This window comes from Vitis riparia, chromosome 12 (assembly GCF_004353265.1).
Source record: "Vitis riparia cultivar Riparia Gloire de Montpellier isolate 1030 chromosome 12, EGFV_Vit.rip_1.0, whole genome shotgun sequence".
Classification (NCBI taxonomy): domain Eukaryota; kingdom Viridiplantae; phylum Streptophyta; class Magnoliopsida; order Vitales; family Vitaceae; genus Vitis; species Vitis riparia.
Genome location: NC_048442.1, coordinates 7,033,290 through 7,052,711, shown reverse-complemented (window position 1 = coordinate 7,052,711; position 19,422 = coordinate 7,033,290). Strand labels below are relative to the sequence as shown.

The following is a 19,422-nucleotide window of genomic DNA, read 5'->3' as shown; positions in this document are numbered from 1 at the left end:
TAATACTATCACTACATTACAATTGTGGGATAGATCCTAGTATATAGTAGAAGCAAAGAAGGATTTTATTCTAAAATTAATAGAAAAAATATAATTTGATAATGTAATTTTAAACATCTTTTGGATGGTGTTTGGTAAACCAACTTAATAATTTAATATAACTTAATAGTTTAATAGCTTAATTTATTATTAAGTAGATTAACTATGTTTGGTAAAATAACTTAATATTATAATATAAATTTAGTGTTAAGTCAAAATAGTTATTAGGTAAATCAACTTAATATTATAATATAATATGATTTAATAATTTAATTTAAGTCATTAAAGAGATTAAGCATACTTGATAAAATAACTTAATATTACAACTTAAAGTTATTTTTAACTTTAAATAATAAGTCAAAAGGGTCAATTTCATTGAAACCCCCTGAGGTTTGGTATAAATATATTCGACTACCGTTGATTTCAAATTTCATCAATTAGCACACTTATAAATTTATTCCGTTTAAAAAATTTATGTTTTTAAGAGATTTCAAATAAAGATATTTTAGTTAGGAGTGTTTAACAATTCACTAAAATCTAAATTTTATTATTTAAAAAATAAAATTTATATATATAATACACTTATAGAGGTGCTAATTGATGAAATTTGAAATCTACGGTGGCTTAATGTACTTACACTGAACCTGAAGGGTTTCAATAAAATTAACTCTAAGTTAAAATAGTTAACTTATTCTTAATTTCAAATCCTTTTTATGATATTTGCTTACATTTATAACTCATTTTTTATGATAAATTTTTTATGATTGTATTTGTATTTACAATGCTTTAAATATGAATATTTAACAAATAAATCTATTGTTTAAGATTAGTGAAAATATAATTATTAGTTAAAATTAATAAGGATAAATATGTCAATTTGACAATTTAGAATAAATCTTAAATTAACTTTACTAAATAATCTTAATACTTAAAATAAAAAATAATTAATAAGTTTTAAATTTACAACTTAAGAATCATTTAACTTAAAATCAACTTAAATCATTAAGTAATAAGTTTTACCATACACCCACTTAAACATAGCTTTTAAATGAATTATTTAATCAAAAGACAAATATTAAAATATATATATATATATATAAAAAAAAAAAGGGAAATGCACAATGCAAATAGGCATCATAAAGTCTTTCACATGATTTTATTCCTTTTTTTGTTCACCTTTTTAGAAAACAATTTTAATATTTCCTAGGAAAATTATGATAACACGAAATTGGTGTTTCCATATTTTTCTATTTTTAAAACTCTGTTTTCTGAAATAGTGATTTATGTTTTCTTTACAAATGAAAACAATTTAAACAAAAAGGTGCTTTATAGTTTCCATTTTTAAAAATGATTTTCACTTATTTTGACTTAAGGCATTTTCAAGATAAGACAAAAAATAGGAATAAAAGCTATTTTTAGAGAATAAAAATAAATGAAAAATGAAAAACATTTTCCAACCGAAACCCATTGTTAATGTTTTCATCCCATTGCACCTTTTTCTAATCTCCATCCCACTCTTTGATGGGCCAACTCGGAAAAATGGAAAGTTATATCTTGGCACTTGCTTTAATTTATATTTGTTAAATTGGTTTTGACATGCATTTTTTATAATAAAAGCAAAACAATAGCCCGAGTTACAAACATGATTTCCATGGTTTTTTAGGTCTTTAATCACATAAAGTATTGATTCCCATATAATAGATGCTCTAAATTTAGTGCATAGGGCATTCAGACTCTCAGTTCCATAATCCATTTTCATTTTCTCACCTGCCAAAACCCTATTGAACAAATTTCCATTCAACCTTCAGATCCATCCCATGCTCCATTGTCAACCATAGGCTCATCTTTATACCATTCTCAACCCAAGCCACACTGTCACCATAGGGCAAGTTGCTAATACCAAATATTTAAGATAAGTATACATACAATACAAATCGGTCCATTACCCTAAAAGAAAAAGAACTTGTGTCACAGAAAGGAATAATCTATTGGGTCAGTGGCTTGTATCCAAAGTGATACCAAACTGTGCTGACAAGGAGCCTTTGTAAGAATTTGATACAGCTCCTGCTGTTTCTGAAAGGTTGCTCTTCATCTCTGAAATTTTTGATGCCATGTGCTCTTTGTATTTCGAAACTGAATCAACCAAAGCATAGAGTTCCCAAGCACATATCTGAATTTCTTCCTCATTTTGGTTGATTGCTTCCTGCAACTTCAATTTGGACGTCTTCATGACAACATCAAAGTCTAGTCAGAATCCCTTGAATTTTTCAATATGATTCACATTAATCAAGAACAATTATAGAGCCAGGTAGGAATTTTCAGCTCTGAAAAGGGAAACCAACCTATGTTAAAATAAGTTTCTTTCAGGTTTACGGGATCCACCCTGGCAATATTGATATCCTTAACTAACTATTTAAGAGAAGAAAAACAAAATTATACCTCCAGAACATCAGCCACTTCTCTTTCCACAATATCTACATTATGGGTTTCTATCTCAACATCCTCCACCAACTTCTTAGCTTCCATTGCACATCTGGAGGTGTAGTTTTGCGTTTCCTTCTTCAAAAAATTTAATTGAGCTTCCACCTGACAAATTGATCATTCATCCATGGTTAACCTCATACAACAATAGTCTAAAAAGCATTCATTCTGATTCCTTGTCAAAAATCAACCAGAAGATAAATATCCATGAACGAAAAACAATTAGATTAAACAATGTGTAACCCAATAATTTATGTTGAAAAATCAAGTTAAACATCAGATCCATCAGAAACAAAGAGTGATTCTGTGATGGATGATACTATTCAATAGCTTATTAAAAAAATCACATTATTAGGAAGACACTACTCAATAGCTCTTGACACTAATAATGGAGTTCTTTAATAATGGAATAACCTTACATGGCATAGTTATGCAAGCATTGTTTAAGCTAATGTCAAATATAGTCAAAACATTAACAATAATTTCCAATCAGCAAGTTGCAAAATTACTTGCTAAAAAATATACTTGGAAAAAGAATCAAATGTAGTCAATCCTTTGTAGGGACGAATTATCATCCAAAAATATTTTTTCTTAAGTGTTTTATAGGCCATCAAAGCTACTTTGAAAATTTGGGGCCTGACAACCTATGTGCAATAACAATTGACTTCTCCAGCAGATTTTTTTTTATTTTTTTTATCCAAAACAAATCATTCATTGATATGAATTTAATTACAAACCAAGGATAAGAAACCCTTTCAAAATATAAAGGATGATTAAAAGTTGACGAAAAACCTAACAAGAGTAGCAAGATAGCTATACTAATCAAGGATGATACAAGAACTTGTACAAAATATAGCGACAATGTACACTTGAAGGGGGTAAAACATACCTTACAAAAGAGTCCATTTGCATGGTTCCACATTTAGCCAATCAATCTGCAACCTGATTCACTAAATGAGGGGACCAATAGAAGGAACAACCCAAGCTACTAGCTAGATCCAGGGTTTTAGGGAGTTACATGTCATACATCCCAAGACATGTGATGGGGGAAAGCCTTTCAAAGTATATTCAAAAAGGAAAAGAAGGCACAAATAAACTTTAAGTGGGATTAGTATTAGTTGGAATAAAATTACAATTAGTATTTATTGGAATCAAATTAGGAAAAGCTAAATAATTTAGAGGAGAATGAGAGTCATAATAGGTTATATTAGAATCCTAGTAGGCTTTGGATTTCTTAGAGAAGCCTATAAATAAAGCTAATTGATGTAAATCAAAGTAATGGATTGATAATTAATAGTATTACGTTTGCTTGCATACTTTGCAATTTTCAATTGTAAGACTCTTGATTTTCTTCCAGGTGAGACTCTTAGAAGGCCTTAGTGAGACAAGGTTTCTATCTCTTCTTCTCTGTATCTTCTTTCTCAATGGTTTTTTATTTTATTTTTCTTTACCATAAACTTTATCCCTTGTTCCTCTCCTTAAACCTTAAAAAATAAAAACCGTAGCCCACTTATTTGATTGTAGGCAACCATCATAGGGTTGTCCTACATCAATATGTCCAACAATTTAATCATCCCTTTTAATCCAATTTGAAAATACCACCTATTCTCAACTGAATTATACTAAAGCATATTTAGGTCACTTTTCTAAAGCACATGTCTGGTTTCCAAAAGCGGACACAATTCTAGAATTATGCAGTTGGAGTATGTGCATCTAGGGCATCCTGAAGATATGTGCATTATGAAAATGAACACATATTCCTATTTCTTATTCTTTCTTCTTCTCCCTCCTCCCTATATTTGTTATTCATCATATCTTCACATCACCTAGGTACCATATCAAAACCATACAACAAGTTGGCCCTTGATCAACATCCATCTGACCCTAATCAATGGACTTCAGAAACAATGGCATGCACCCCAGATAGATACTATTGGACATTTAACTTCCAAGTCCTCTGGACCAATCTGACATAACTATGATAGCACACTTTTTGGGTCACCCTTTGTATTAGTTCAAAGGAACATTACAACCTGAGCTATCCATTGATGCCAAAAAGCTGTAAAGTGGGTAATACATGCTCTGCTCATATACAATAATTGTTTTTACTTATCAAAAAAAAATAATTGTTTTTAGCTTGGATACAAAATGGATGTCTATCTAGGGCATCTAGAAGTTAAGATTTCATCTACAACCAGAAGAGTACAACCCCTAAAGCTGAATGGATACAAAATGCCCATGATTGTCCCTTAATAATAACCCCCAACCCACAACCAGCTCAGATTTCCCAAAAAGCAACCTTCCTAGGAAGTGTTTCTAGGAGGAATAACAAACTTATCTCTCAACTTATCCACTTCATCACCCACATAGTTTTAGAAGGCGTAAGGCACACCTAAGACGCAAAAGTCTCCTATAGCTTAAGTGCAACACAAGGTCTGCGCCTCAATGAAGTGAAATGCGACCTAGGATACACATCAATTTTGTAAAATATGATTCAAAATCTAATCTGATCAATAAAAAAATTTAAGATTCAAAACATTTAAAAGAAACATTCAATAAAAAAGTAATGAAATTATATACATTTCAGTATATAATTAGAAATTTCAAAAATAAAAGTGTTTACAAAGGAAAAGTAAAGCTAACAAGGCGCACTTTTTCAATAAGGCACATATCTTGGCAAGCAAGCGCTATAACTTGGGAGTGGTGGTGCCTTGAGCCTAGGCGCACTTAAAGCACGCCTTTTAAAACCATGATCACCAATTAGACAGGTGGTTAGACCAGGCAGCTCTTGCTATCAAATTTTGAGTGACAACTGCTTGTGTAATTGACACATCATTTGCCCTTTGTACCAAATTTTTGATTGACCATCAGGTGGTACTATATTCCTTTCCAATTATTTTCTCTCCCATATTTCATTTGAGTCATTCTGGAATTTAGTAGTATTCTATCCCAATGGAATTTCTAGGAACAACATTTTTCTGTCAAAATTTGAATACATCTAAATTATCACCTTTTTGAATTCCAATTGTAGTCCAATCAATTTAACCACAGTAATTGATTTTCCAAGAAATTTTCTTATTGTGCATTCAACTACTAACAATTCAAGAAAACCTTCCTTTTTTTTTTTTGGATAGGTATATCACAATTCAAAAAACAAATTAAACGAAGGGGAAAGCAAGATTCCAAACAATTTTGTCTTTTAGATTGCAAAGAAGATACCAGAGAAGCTTACGGTTACAACTTTAGTTTTCCTGGAGTGGCATCCATGCAATATAACAACCATGCAATTTGTATATGCTACTGCCGGTACTTTAGAAATGGTATTGCTCACAAAGTCAAACCACTAGGTAAAGAAGACCTGCTTTGATTTGTTATATAGATAGATGGATACAGAGAGAGAGAGAGATAGAGAGAGTTTGGCCTTTTCTGAGAGCAGCAAAAAGAGGTTGAGTCAATTTGTACTTCAGTTAATTGCGTATTCAACAGGGGACCATTGGCTCCAACTATGTGCACGCTCCCTCCATCTGTATCCTATGTATGTGTGTCTGAGAATTTTATGGGTCTGTCATTCTTTCCTAAATTTTATGTGCTGCAGAGTTCTTCTTTCTTGTAACATGATCAATCTTGTTATTTGTACCAAAGATATTCATGAATCTCTCTAAGAATTTTATGAGTAGAGGATTCATCATCCTCTCCAAAATTTTTGTCTCCTAGAGTTAATCTGTATCTACCATCACCAATACTTTTACCCTTCTTTAAAATTTTTAGGAAAACAAAGTGAAGATCTGGCTGCTCCTGTTGACACCCTAAAAGCATACAAAAAAGGCATAGTTTTTTATTCTTCGTGAGAGTTATAAAAATGCATAGCTGCTGAACAAGAAAAATGAGTTCTAATTCACTTACTTCATCACTACGGGATTGAAGTGCAGCAAGACGATTTCTTTTTGCTTCAATTTTAGCAGCATTTTCAACTGATTGTTGCTGAAGAGAAATCAACTCTTCCAACTTTGACATAGAGCTTTTATTTATGTCATCAGCAAAGAAGTCAAGTGCAGGCTTAAGCGCTGATTTGTAATCAATTCCCAAAACCTCAGCAGGCGAAGACCCTTTGGCATTCAACACATACTGCAAACCATTTCCTAACTTTAACCTGGAAACCATCCAAGAGAAAATACTTCAATCACACAATAGACTGTAGTTTAATGGGTTGAAAGAGTTGCATGAGGTGACATGCTAATTTGTCAATTCAAAGATGCTCCTGAAAATTAAGTATTTACTGTTGCCTCTTCATGACTATTAGTTTACTTCAAAAAGTTAAAGAGAACATGGTTCAAAGGGAAACAATAGGCTCCTAAGGCAGGGCTCAGGAGGCAAAGGGTTGGGTGGGTATGGGAAGGTTCCAAGTTGAAATTCATATACTGAGAGAGAGAGAGGGGGGGGAGAGGAGGCTACCTCAAAAAAGGAGGTTTCCAAGGGCAACTGTATCACCTATCTCTGTCTAAATAAATGATTAGAAAACTTGTGAGTATGAAAGTGTTAAATGGAGATTTTTTTTCTTAAATCCAAATCGAGAATGAACATTAGCTAACCTTAAAAACCTTTTTATTTTTCTTACTTTGACAAAGCTCCAGAATGGTTAGCAGTTTGAGAGTAACACTTAGCTCAAAAGGTTACAGAAGATGAACAAACATGAAATCATAAACCAATACAAAAGCTGTAATGTACCCAAAAGATAAATGCAGGTAAGGCAAATTACAACTCAGAAACTACCCATTGTTGGTGTTGAATCACAACCCCAAGTAAACAAATGAAGTTTGAGTTGGATGCTTGGAAATAATGCATGTGACTCAAGAAGACATAAGCCATTGAATGGTTCAGCAACTACATTCACCTGGTCTGAATTTTTGTCTACTGAAATTTTAATTTTTTTTTTTTTTTTTTTTTGATAAGCAAACACAATTCATAAAAGGGGAAAAAAACCCCAACGTATACAGGACGTATACCAGGCCACAAGGCCCAAAACAAGCAAAAAACCAAAAAACAACAAACCACCCCTCAACTGGAGGCCAACCACTCCAGGAAATCTAAAAGGGAGAGCGGTTCCTCTTCCATGTACAATTTAGCCCATCCCCACAAATTACATACAAAAGAATGTTTAAACCTCTGTATTGCTAAGTCCCCCCCCCTAAAGGCTAATCTATTCCTTTCCTTCCACACCATCCAAAAAATGAATAACGGAATAGCATTCCAGAATTTTTTCCTTTTTTTCCCCACATAAATCCCCCCCCAACTAACAAGAACCTCCTTTACAGTATTAGGGAACACCCACTTGACCCCAACCAAACCCAACACAAAGTCCCAAAGGACTCTAGCCACTATACAATGTATAAGTAAGTGCTCCACACTTTCCGCTTCGCAAGCACACAAGAAGCACCTATTCGGAAGCTGCCATCCTCTCTTTTGAAGCCTATCAAGAGTCAATATCTTTCCCCACGTCGCTTCCCACGCAAAGAACATTATTTTAGTTGGAACCCTTCCCATCCAAATCTTGTTTTTTGGAAAATTGACATCCAAAGACCTGTCCAACCAGCTGTACGCATCCTTTACACTAAACTGATCATTTCCCCCTCCCTTCCAAAAGACCGTGTCATCCTCCCAAGTTATCCTAATGCCTCTTAACGCTTGAAGCAACTCACCCACCAACTCCACCTCCCAATCATTAAAATCCCTTATAAAGCACAAATTCCACCCTCCTTCCCCAGCATTCTGGTCCCACATATCGCCAACCTTCACTATTCTGTTTGCTGTCAAGTTGTAGAGATGCGGGAATCTTTGTGCCAGCGTAGCATCCCCGCACCACACATCAGTCCAGAAGCTGATTTTATTCCCCTTTCCCACTTTGAACCCCATTTTATCCCAGCACCAGCCCGCTTCCTTTAAAATCTCCTTCCACACCCCCACACCACACGCACCCACAGCCTTCTTGGTCCTCCAGCCACACCCCTCCTGACCATACTTAGCCACCAGCATTTGCTTCCAAAGAGCCTCCTTAACCGAAGCAAATCTCCAAATCCACTTGCCAAGAAGCGCTTTGTTCATGATAGTCACCTTCCTAATTCCCAACCCTCCATTCTTCTTGTCCCCACACACTATATCCCATTTAACCAGATGAGTTTTCCTCTCCGTGGCTCCCCCCCCCCATAAGAAATTTCTTTGCAGTCTTTCTAGCCTTTTTGCCACAGAAAAGGGCATACGGAAGAGCGACATCTGATACACGGGCATGCTACTCATTACGCTTTTTATTAGGGTTATTCTCCCACCTTTTGATATATGCTGGCTCTTCCAAAGAGCAAGTCTCCTTCTCATTTTCTCTTCAACCCCATCCCACCCATAACCAGCCTTGTTGGGCACCCCAAGAGGCAGCCCCAAATACACGGACGGAAGCTGCCCCACCTTGCACCCTAACTCCACAGCCAGCTCCTCTACCCTCTGCACCTCCCCTACGGGTATAATCTCGCTTTTAGCCAAATTAATTCTTAGTCCGGATGCGGCTTCAAACCAAAACAAAATCCAATTTAGATTCGTTAAATATTCCTTTTTTGCCTCACAAAATACAATGGTGTCATCAGCGAAGAGCAGATGAGCAATGTGGACAGCCTGCCCTCTATTACACTGAATTTTGCACCCTGAGATGAATCCCCCCTCCATAGCCCTTCTAATAAGGATGCTTAAAACCTCCATCCCCATAACAAAAAGGTAAGGGGACAGTGGGTCCCCTTGCCTCAACCCTTTGACACTCGGAAAGAACCCGGCTGGTGATCCATTCACCATAACTGAAAATTTGGCTGTGGATATACACCACCACATCCACCTCAGCCACTTAGCACCAAAACCCATTTTTTCCATAACTTTCAGGAGGAAGTGCCAATTAATGCTATCATAGGCCTTCTCTATGTCTAGCTTACAGATAACCCCCTTATCCCTCTTCTTTTTCCAATTGTCGATCACTTCATTTGCTATTAGAGACGCATCCAGAATCTGCCTTCCCTTAACGAACGCGTTCTGATCTTGGGATACGACTTTATCTATGACTTTCTTAAGCCTGTTGGCCAGCACCTTTGCCAACAGCTTATAGAGGCCCCCCACAAGGCTGATGGGCCTGAATTCTCCTAACTCCTCTGCTCCTCCTTTCTTAGGGATCAGCACCAGAAAAGTGTTGTTAATGCTCTTGAGGAACATATTCTGATCATGGAATTCCTTGAACATCTCCATGATTTCCTCCTTGACAAAATCCCAACTGCATTGCCAAAAGAAGACAGAAAACCCATCAGGACCTGGGGCTTTATCCCCATTCAATTCCATCAGGGCTGAGTGGACTTCACCTTCAGTAAAGGGAGCCTCCAACATTTCTGCCTCTTGCACACCAATTTGACTGAAAGGGAGGTTACCAATGTCCGCCTTCCACCCCGAACTTTCAGCAAATTGCTGCTTAAAGGCATTAACAATCCCTTCTCTGATTTCCGACTCCTCTGACAATCTAATCCCATTAATTTTAATTCTGTCCATATGATTAACCCTCCTATGGGCAGACGCCATTCGGTGAAAAAATCTTGTATTCCTATCACCTGCCTTCAACCAGAGCTCCCTAGACACCTGCCTCCAATGAATTTCTTCCAGATCAACCCACTTGGCATAATCCTCCTTAGCTTTCTTCTTACAAGCTAATTCTTCCATTGACAAGCTTCTTTCATCCTCCACTCTGTCCCAATACTCCACTTGCTAAATCGCGGCCTCCTTATTACTTTCCAAATTACCAAATTCCTCCCTATTCCAGACTTTAAGTTTCTGCTTCAGTTCCTTCAGTTTTGTCGACAGTCTAAAACTGGCACTACCATTGACCTCTATTCCCCGCCACCAGCTCCTGATTAAATCCTTAAACCCCTCCACTTTGAACCACATATTTTCGAATCTGAAGGGGGCAGACCCTCTCCTCCAACTACCCCCCTCAAGTAACACTGGAAAGTGGTCCGAAGTCGGCCTGGGGAGCCTCCTCTGGCTCACCCTACTAAACTGATCAAGCCAGGATGGAGAGACCAGAAACCTATCTAGCCGAGCCCTTGACATACTATTCAGGCCCCCAGTCCATGTAAAATCACCCCCTTGCATCTGAAGATCCACTAGGCCAAGTTCATCAACAACTTCTGCAAACCTCCTCATAGCTGAAGTTGTTCTCCCTTGCCTGCTCCTCTCTCCTTGAGCCAGGGTAATATTGAAATCACCACCAAGGCACCAAGGCCCCTCCCAAATTCCTCTTATTGCCCCTACTTCTTCCCACAGCCACTCCCTCTCAAGCCTAGTAAAAGGGCCATAAGCCCCCGTAAAGGCCCAAATCACCCCATTCTCCATTGTCCTGAATCTGCAGGATAAGGAGAACTGACCCTCCTCCCACTCCAACAGTTCCAGGGCTCTTTTGTCCCAACAGACCAAGATACCCCCAGCCGAGCCACATGCATTCAGAACCTTCCAGTCTAAGAATCTACCCGTCCCTAGGCTTCTCACCACCCTATCAGTCATATTTTGAATTTTTGTCTCCTGGATACAGAAGAGATCCACCTTCTGCTTCCTCAGCACCGATTTGATAACCTTCCTTTTCATACTTTCGTTCACCCCCCTCACATTCCAGCTTAACAATTTAAGATTCATTAATCAACCACCATCTGTACCCCTTTACCCTTACTAGGGCCCTTCTTCTTGCCTTCCCCCTCATAATTCACAAAGCATTCCAACCTCTTCAACTCTCTTTCAAACCTTGACTTTTCCAATAATCCTTTACTATAAATCTTTTCCCTTCTTTTCCTTATTTTAGTCAGGAAATTTAAGATCTCCTTTTCCAGTCCATCAGTCGAAAATCCCAGGAATTGACTAAATCGCGCTAGGCTACTTTCTTGCCATTCTAAGTCCTCATCCCCCCTATCTTCTTGCGTCCCGTACTGAGAAGACCCCCCCTCCTGTTCCCTTGCCGAAGCCAATGGGCCTTTGAATTCAACCAGATCCCAACAACCATTTCCAATCACCCTGGTACCATCATCACCTTGCATTTGAGATTCACTGCCATTTTGGCAGGTCTCCCTAACATTCCCAGCATGGTCAAAGAACTCCCCCTCAGGAGTCCGACCAAAAGAAAGCAAAGAAGAAGAAGGAGAGTTGTCGGAGACCCCCACCCCCCCTAAAGATGATAAGGCCTCGTACCTCAGAGCTTCATGCTGGAGGGCTCTATCTGCCAGTACCTCGATGTAATTGGCCTTCTGGACGATCTCCGTTTCCATCATCCTTGCTCTTAGAAAGTCTAACTCGAAGCTGGCTTCACCGGATTGCCCAGATTGCGCCAAGACCTCCGCTGGGTCTAAGTTTGGACTTCTCCCCTTCAGGCTTGTTTTCTTCTTTCCTGGAGGCCCACCTCGCTGAACCCCTTTCTTCTGAAGCCCACTCGAGGACGGCCCACTGAAATCTCTTTGTTCCAAAGACAACCCAAAACGCGGCCCAAGGATTTCCTCTACTACTTTTTCCTTCCATTTTGGACCTAGCACTTTGCCCATTGGTCCAAGCCCACCTCTACAGCCTGCTTTAAACCCAGATATTGTAAGTGGGCTAGGCCTCCCATCCCTCCTAAGGCCCACTATGGGTTCATTAACCCCCATCGGAGTCGACCCAACATCCGCCCCATTTTCTGACACCCGAATCAACGACCCGAACTGGATCCTGCCCATCGACGAGACCCTGCCCGTCCCATCCAACTGCCCTGCCGCCCCTTCGTCTGACTGTGGCAGAGCCTCGATATCATCGCTGCCCCTCTCCTCCACGCTCCGGCCAGCGCGTGAGTCTCCGTCATCCCCTTCCTCACATCCGTTTGCTTTCCGACATGCCTTCGACTTATTTCTGATCAGTGGCGTAACTTCCCACCACATCGGAAGTTGGAATGTGGTTTCTTCCACTCCAATCTCTAACAAGCTTGGCAACTCACCTCTCTTCGCCTTCACCAGAATCCTCGCCCATCGGAGCTCTTCCATTTTCTCCGTCGAGTCATCCATGGCTATAAAGCCCCCGCACTCATCTCCCACTCTTCGCAGGATATTAGGTGCCCATAGCGACAGCGGCAAACCTATTATCCTCACCCATGCTTCCTCTTCTAAGACTTCTTCTTCCACACACCCATAGCACTAACTCCACAGCTTCAGCCCAACGTGAATCCCCCCCACCAGTCTGGCTCCACTGACGAAGGTATTCCTAGCTTCTGCCGCCTTCTCGAACTCCAAAAGGGCCTGACCCTCATTCAGCCAAGCCATCCCTAATTTCCCTTTTAACCCCCAGGCCCTCGCCATTAGCCACCCCATCCTCTCCAAGTCCCCTCCTCCTGCTGCTTTATGATCCCATTTTCCAATCAAGCAATGTTCCAGTCGCTCCACATTTCTACAGATGTCCACCCCCTTGAACTCCACCCTAATCCCTCTGCTGTTCCTTCCTCCCCATCTCTCCCCCTTTTCAGGAGACGTTCTTTCAAATATTGGCTCGTCCCTTTTTGCCTTCCCTTTGTCTTCTCTTGAATACAGATTCCGTACTGCTTTCGCCATAACTGTCCATCCCTCCCTACCCCCTCTTCCTCTCGGGATGCATATGCTGAACCTTTTCTCCTCCTCGTCTACGACTCCTAGCCTAATAAAGCTACCAGCCTTGTTCACTTCCCGCACCATAGAATACCTTCTCCCCTTTTCCTTCCATCCCTTCTCCCATCTGTCGATTTTCCCATCCTTTATACACTGGTCCAACCCTTCCAGAAACGTTCCGACACTTGCCGGCCCCAATCTAACCTAAGAGGAGACCCCTTTTTTGCTTTCCACAATGAAAAATAGGGTTTTACCCCTTCTCCTCTCCACCTCCACTTCAAAGATTTTCGATTCCACCCCGAACTTCTGCCTTTTCCTGTTAGGTTTCGTCTCGTCGTCGTCGCCCTCCCCCTCGCACTCACTCTCTCTCTCTCTCTCTCTCTCTCTCTCTCTCATATCTCTCACTAGTAGAGCGTGCATTTACTGAAATTTTAATTTTTTGTTAGGTAAATTTTTGTCCCTATTGGGATTTGAACCTGAAACTTCCACAAACCCTCCCAACCCTTTACCTCTTGATCCAGGCCTCAAGGGCATGTTCACTGGAATAATTTAAGCAGAGAACAGCAGCTGGATCCTTCTTAGGAATCACTGACTAGTCATGCTATAACTACAAAGCCAGATCCTATGTTCTCACTGAAGTTAAAACTAAAATGTTGTATATGTTAATGTGTTTGCTAAGAACAGGAAAATATTTCATATCACCCATAAATGACAGACAAGTCGAAACCAAAAAAAAAAAATCTTGTAATCTAATTCTTGGAGGTAGATAACCTAATGTTGATAAGAATCACAGTAGACTTCAATGGAATAGAGAAAATCAATTCCAAGCATTACCAAACTTAAGAAAGAACACAATTCTACCATGTTCATTAATTATCAGAAAGCATACTGAAGATTACTAGAAAGACTTTAGAGTATGCAACTTGAGAAATTAAGAAAATCCTAGTGGAGTGGATTATAGAGGTATGAAAGCCAAACAAAGAGGATAAGGAAAAGAAAACCTCCTGAGAGCCTGGTTGCATTCAATTGAAAGAGCTTCAAGCTCCTTAAACTTGTGCCCAATTGTCGTGTCAAGATCCCAAGACTTCTCCTCCCAACCATTCCTTGCAACCTCAGCCTCCGTGATATCTCTCTCAACTGCCTGCAACTCCCTCTTCATCCTCTCTGCATCTCTTGCATTAAACGTCTGCAACTCAACCCTCTTCTTCAGCTCTTCATTCTCCTCGCAAATTCTATTATTCTCCTCAACCTTCACCCCCAACTCCTTTTCCTTCTCCTCCAAAATCTTCTCCACTGATGCAATCCTTCCTGAAAATTCTGCAATTATTGCATGAAATTTCTTCACATCCTCCTCCAACACCCCCCTCTCCTTCTCCACAACCTCCTTTGCCGAAGGCCCCGACCTCAATTCCTCCAACCTCCCCTCCCTCTCTGCCACCTCTTTCTCCAATGCCTTCACACCTTCCGCCACCGCGTCCCTCTCCTTTTCCAACTTCCCCATAAACTCCCTATCCACCGCCTCCATCCCATCATCATCCCCGCGAATATAATGCAAGTAACTATCCAATGCATACACAAAAGTATTGTCAAAACACTGCAAATTCGACACAAGATGGTCATTATACAATGCGATCTGAACCAACCAATGCATTACGCCTAAAAGGGGAGGCCAAGCATGTGGGGTTCCGGGGGCTTTGAGAGCGGACTTGTTGAGCTTGATCGGACAATTGAGGTGCTTGAGGAGGATAGGAAGATCGTCTTCAAGTTTGGTCGTGGGGAAATCGAGTTGGGATATGAGGAATTTTAGGGTTTCGGAAATGTCTTTGGCGGAGGGGAGAGGGGGTTTGAGGGAGAGAGGAGAGGAATGGGAGGCGAGAAAGGAGTTGATGGTGCGGATGGCGGAGAGTTGGTAGGACCGGTCGGTGAGGGCATCGCCGGCGGAGGAGCGGTTGATTCCAAGGGAGGAAGGGCGGCTGCTGGCGAAACTAGCGTCAGAGTCGCGGCTGAATTGGCGGTGGTGGTCGACGGAGGGAGCTGGTGGTGGCGGTGGGCGGATAGAGTCCTTCGGACGGCGGCGGCCGGTGGCTTTCATCTCCGGCTGTGATGGGCCTCTCTCTCTCTCTCTCTCTCTTCTGGGTTCTTGTGAATTCTGAATCTCTCTTTCCCGCCTATGGGCTACAGGGAAAATGACACTGCTTTTTAAATTTTATTTTCGAAAACATTTTTTTTAAATGAATTATTTTTAAAAATATTAAGATATTATTTCATATTTTAATAATATAAAATATATTTACCCAAAAAAATAATAATCAAATTATTTGCAAATAGAGTTCAGTGAAAAAGTTCAAGCCGGCCTGTTTGGTTACTGTTTTTTTAAAACGGTTTTGAAAAAGAGTTTTTAAAAACAATTTTTTGTGTTTTCAAAAAATAAAAAAATAAAAAATTGTGTTTAGGAATTGAATTTTGGAAAATAATTTTTGTTTAAAAAAAAAAAAACATGTTTGGCTGAGTTAATAAAAAAAAAATTTAGAACAAGTAAAACCAAAAATATGTTTAAATTTTTTTTTTTCAATTAATAAAATGTTTTCTTTAAGTAACTTAATATTATAAATTTATAAATAATTTTTATATACACAATTTATTTAAATTAAAAAAGTTATTTCATTTTAAAATTTTTACATCAAGTGTGAATATATTAACATTTTAAAATACTATTATAAATAAAGTATTATGATACCAAACATTTTAAAATAAATTGTTAATATATTATAAATAATTTCTTGTTGTTGACATAGAAAGTACAAAGGAAAATCACCCAAATTATTTTTCTTTGAAAATTTATATATTTTCATAATTCATATAAAAGAGAAAAAAAAAATGGGTCAGCTTGAAGCATATAAGGAAATTCTCCTTTTTTTTTTTCCTAGAAATTCTTCCATTTTTTTTTTTTTACATTTTTTCTCAGGTTTTATTATTATGTTTCATTTATGAAAAATATAATAAAAGATAAATATGCCATAAAACATTATTTTTAAATACTATAGAAAAAAATCTAAAAAATAAAAACATAGTAAAATTTAATTTTCCTTGAAAAAACTTTTTCCCTTATTTTAATTTTCTTTCCTTCAATTTATTTGTCTACAAAGAACCCTTTTCCTTTTTCCAAAAAAATTTGATATAAACCAAACATAGTCAATCCAATTCATCAGAAGGATGAAGTTAAAAAAGATAAAAAATGAGATTGAGATTCAAAAGATGTATGATAAAATGTACGATATTAATTCTTATTTTTCAATTAATGAGAAACTTTATATTAACTCTTTTATAAAAAATGTACGATAAAATTTAAATAATTAAATGATGATATAAATGATGAGATCGAGATATAAAAAAATTATATTTAGCATAAAGAATAAAATCGAGATATAAATGAATGAGATCAAAGTATAAAATAATAAGATCGGGAATTAAACCGGGTTGGAAATTACGGGCCGGGCTTATGGACCTTATTTTAATTTTAATTGGAGTGATGTATGGTAGTCAATCAACACAAGACACTTCCATGAAAGCCACCAAACCATCAACCCCATGAAAAAAGGCCAAAACAATCCAAACTTGCAAATGTCACCACACCACGCTCTCCCTCATTCAACCCAATCACAGCGCGTGTACCCAAAATTTGCACCCATGCGACGTGCCATCTCTCTTTTTTTCGCAGCGATCATAGAGAGCGTGGTGTCAACGCACCTCAAAACCCATCGTTTTGGGGCTTTTATCTCTTTCTGTACAAAGTAGCGTAGAAATGAGTCGGACGAATCCAAACAAAAGTTATACTCTCTTTCTCTCTCTACTTTCTCTCTCTAAACGCAAAGCGAGATGAGATGCTAATCTCCCGCTCATAACTCTCTCTATCTCTCGTGCCCTCGATCTCATCGCCCTCCTCTCTCTCTCTCTCTTCTCACTCTGTATCATGTATAAGTTAATTGTTGTTTGTTGAAAATCGCTGAAGACTTTCGAGAGATTTACAGGTATGTTATTGTTTTGTTGGGTACGCCTTTCCTTTCCTGTTTGTTTGGTGGGAAAACGTGGGACACCTGAAATTTTTTTAACCTTGATGGACTAGGGTGCGAGGTTTTGGTTTTGGGATTTTTTGTGTCCTCTGATTTTCTTCTTGCCCCTGTTTATTTGGTGGGAAAACCTGGGAACATCGGAGAAATGGAAATTTTGTATCTGTTTTGCGCTCCCGTGAAGAACATTGGACATGCAATTTGGGGGTTCCCATCATTTTGGTCAGATTTTTAGAGTTGGATTCGGAATTTAGGTTTTTTCTATTATTTTCATCGGCTTTCTAGCTATCCAAGCGGCGGAGGAGGTTTTTTCTTTCCCTTTGTGCCCCTCTTCTGGTTGGTTGGTGAGAGAACGTGGGAAAATGAAAGAAATTGAAATTTCAATATTTTGGCCCTTAAATTGGGATGCAAAATTCGGTTTTTCTATTACTTTACTCAGCTTTATCTGTAGCTAATAAGGATAATGTTAGAGTAAGGGCATGGGGAGTGATTCTTTTGTAATGGATCTCAGATGAATAAAGGTCAAGCCCATGTGATGTGATTTAATTAATTTAAAGCTAACTTCAGCATTACTTTATTGAGTTTGTAGTGTCTTTTTTATAACTCCTCTGACTTTTATTTGTTTGTTATGATATAGAGCCATATGCATTTGGGTCTCTCCAACTGAGTTATAATCTTGGATCTAGATTTGCTGCATTCTTGAGGTGTGTGAAGTTTTTTCATGCTTAATTAATTATGATTAATTGCTTCAAATTGACAAGTTTGTGATTAGATTTGAATTGCTGTGTTTCTCTTTAAGGTGTAATGGTTTTGTTTCTTGCATTGTGAGCATTTCAAGCCGAGGCATGATGAAATTGGGCTTCATTTTGGATTTGGTAGATTGAAAGTTGAGAATTATAGTTTTGATTATTTATTGAACCATTGCCTTCCCTTTAAGGTATTATAGTTCCATTTCTGAGCAATTGAAGCATTTCAAAGAAGGTAAGGTGGAATTCAGTGTTCCTATTGAATTTTGTAGCTTGAAATTTATAATTTGGTGATCAGCATTGAATTATCTATGCTCTTTTTAAGGAATGATAATTTCATTTCTTGCATTCTAATAATTTCTGTGAGGACATGAGAGAATTTAGCCTTCCTTCTGAACTCTGTTGTTGGATTCTCCCCAAGAAGCCCCCTAAGCATTACCTTCAATGGATTCTTTGAAGATTGAGGTGGGTGGCTCCGTATTTATTAATCTTAATCAACCCAATGCTTCATTTATTCTTCCTGCTTGTATTTGCTATCAGCTATGCCTTTTGTGTGTTGCCAATTGTGGACAAGGTGAATAAAACAAGTTAGTTTACCTTGTCATTTGATGCTCAAGCTTTAGGGATCTTCATTTTCCATTTTACCCCTAATCTTTGAGAGGGCTGCTTCGTATGCTCATTTATCTTATAGCTCAGATCTCCTTATTAAATTTGGTATTTTTTGGGGTTTGGGTCTATTTTGGTTATGGTGCTTCCTCTAGTTTACTTTTAATGGAGATTGCATTCTTATTTACTCATTGAACACTCAGATATTATGTTTTGTAATGCTAACTAATTCTTATTTTTAAACGAACAAGAATGTCATATTCTCATAAAAAAAAAAAAAAAAAAGAAGAATGACATATATGTCTATGAATTTATATATCTGAAGACTTTAGTACTTGAACCAAAGTAATCACCAATGAACTACGCATTGTTTTTAATATACAGGTAAGGTATTTAATTATACTTAGTATTTAAAAATACAACAAAAAAATTTCCTATCAAAATTTCAAATGTGGGATTATGCTTTCTGTTGTTGGGTTGATAATTTTCAAGAGATGAAAAGGTTCTTAGCCTTCTTTAAATGTTTGAATTGTTTCAAATTTAACCCACTTTTTGGAGTGCCATTTGGCAATTTCTGATATATTCTTTCTATTAACAGAATAGATCTTTGTTGAGTTGAATATTAGGATACATTACTTTCATGAATTCTGTATGTCTGCCTCTGCCAAAAATAGGTATTAAAGAAATTGCAATGGATTCAGTTGCGTTTATTTTGTAAAATTTCTCAATTTTATAGTAAGCATAAAATCTATTATTGACATGATATATTCCACTTACAATCACTTGTATCTCATTAACAATTTCTTCAAGTGACTGATTATT

The 19,422-nt window shown here is 37.9% G+C and overlaps 1 protein-coding gene and 1 long non-coding RNA gene across 3 annotated transcripts; one reads left to right on the top strand and one right to left on the bottom strand.

Annotated features, from left to right (window-relative positions):
* Positions 1-1,807: 1,807 nt before the first annotated feature.
* Positions 1,808-15,332, bottom strand: LOC117926705 (kinetochore protein NDC80 homolog). Its single transcript, XM_034845944.1, has 4 exons — positions 14,183-15,332; positions 6,424-6,670; positions 2,479-2,625; positions 1,808-2,263 (listed from the first exon to the last, which is right to left on the bottom strand). The coding sequence occupies exons 1-4, from the start codon at positions 15,271-15,273 to the stop codon at positions 2,033-2,035; spliced, it is 1,716 nt and encodes a 571-aa protein (XP_034701835.1). The 5' UTR covers positions 15,274-15,332; the 3' UTR covers positions 1,808-2,032.
* A 1,665-nt stretch (positions 15,333-16,997) lies between these two features.
* On the top strand, positions 16,998-18,342 carry LOC117926583. Of its 2 annotated transcripts, XR_004653174.1 has the most exons (3): positions 16,998-17,209; positions 17,886-17,952; positions 18,048-18,342. It is a non-coding gene; the product is annotated as an uncharacterized LOC117926583 (long non-coding RNA). The 2 variants fall into 2 exon arrangements; XR_004653173.1 differs by having other exon boundaries at positions 17,886-18,342.
* The last annotated feature ends 1,080 nt before the right edge of the window (positions 18,343-19,422 follow it).

Coding starts and splice junctions, on each gene's coding strand:
- LOC117926705 (XM_034845944.1), bottom strand. CDS start 15,273: ATGAAAGCCACCGGCCGCCGCCGTCCGAAGGACTCTATCCGCCCACCG. Junction 6,671..14,182: donor TGCAACCAGGCTCTCAGGAG/GTTTTCTTTTCC, acceptor GATGGTTTCCAG/GTTAAAGTTAGGAAATGGTT. Junction 2,626..6,423: donor TTCAATCCCGTAGTGATGAA/GTAAGTGAATTA, acceptor TCAATTTGTCAG/GTGGAAGCTCAATTAAATTT.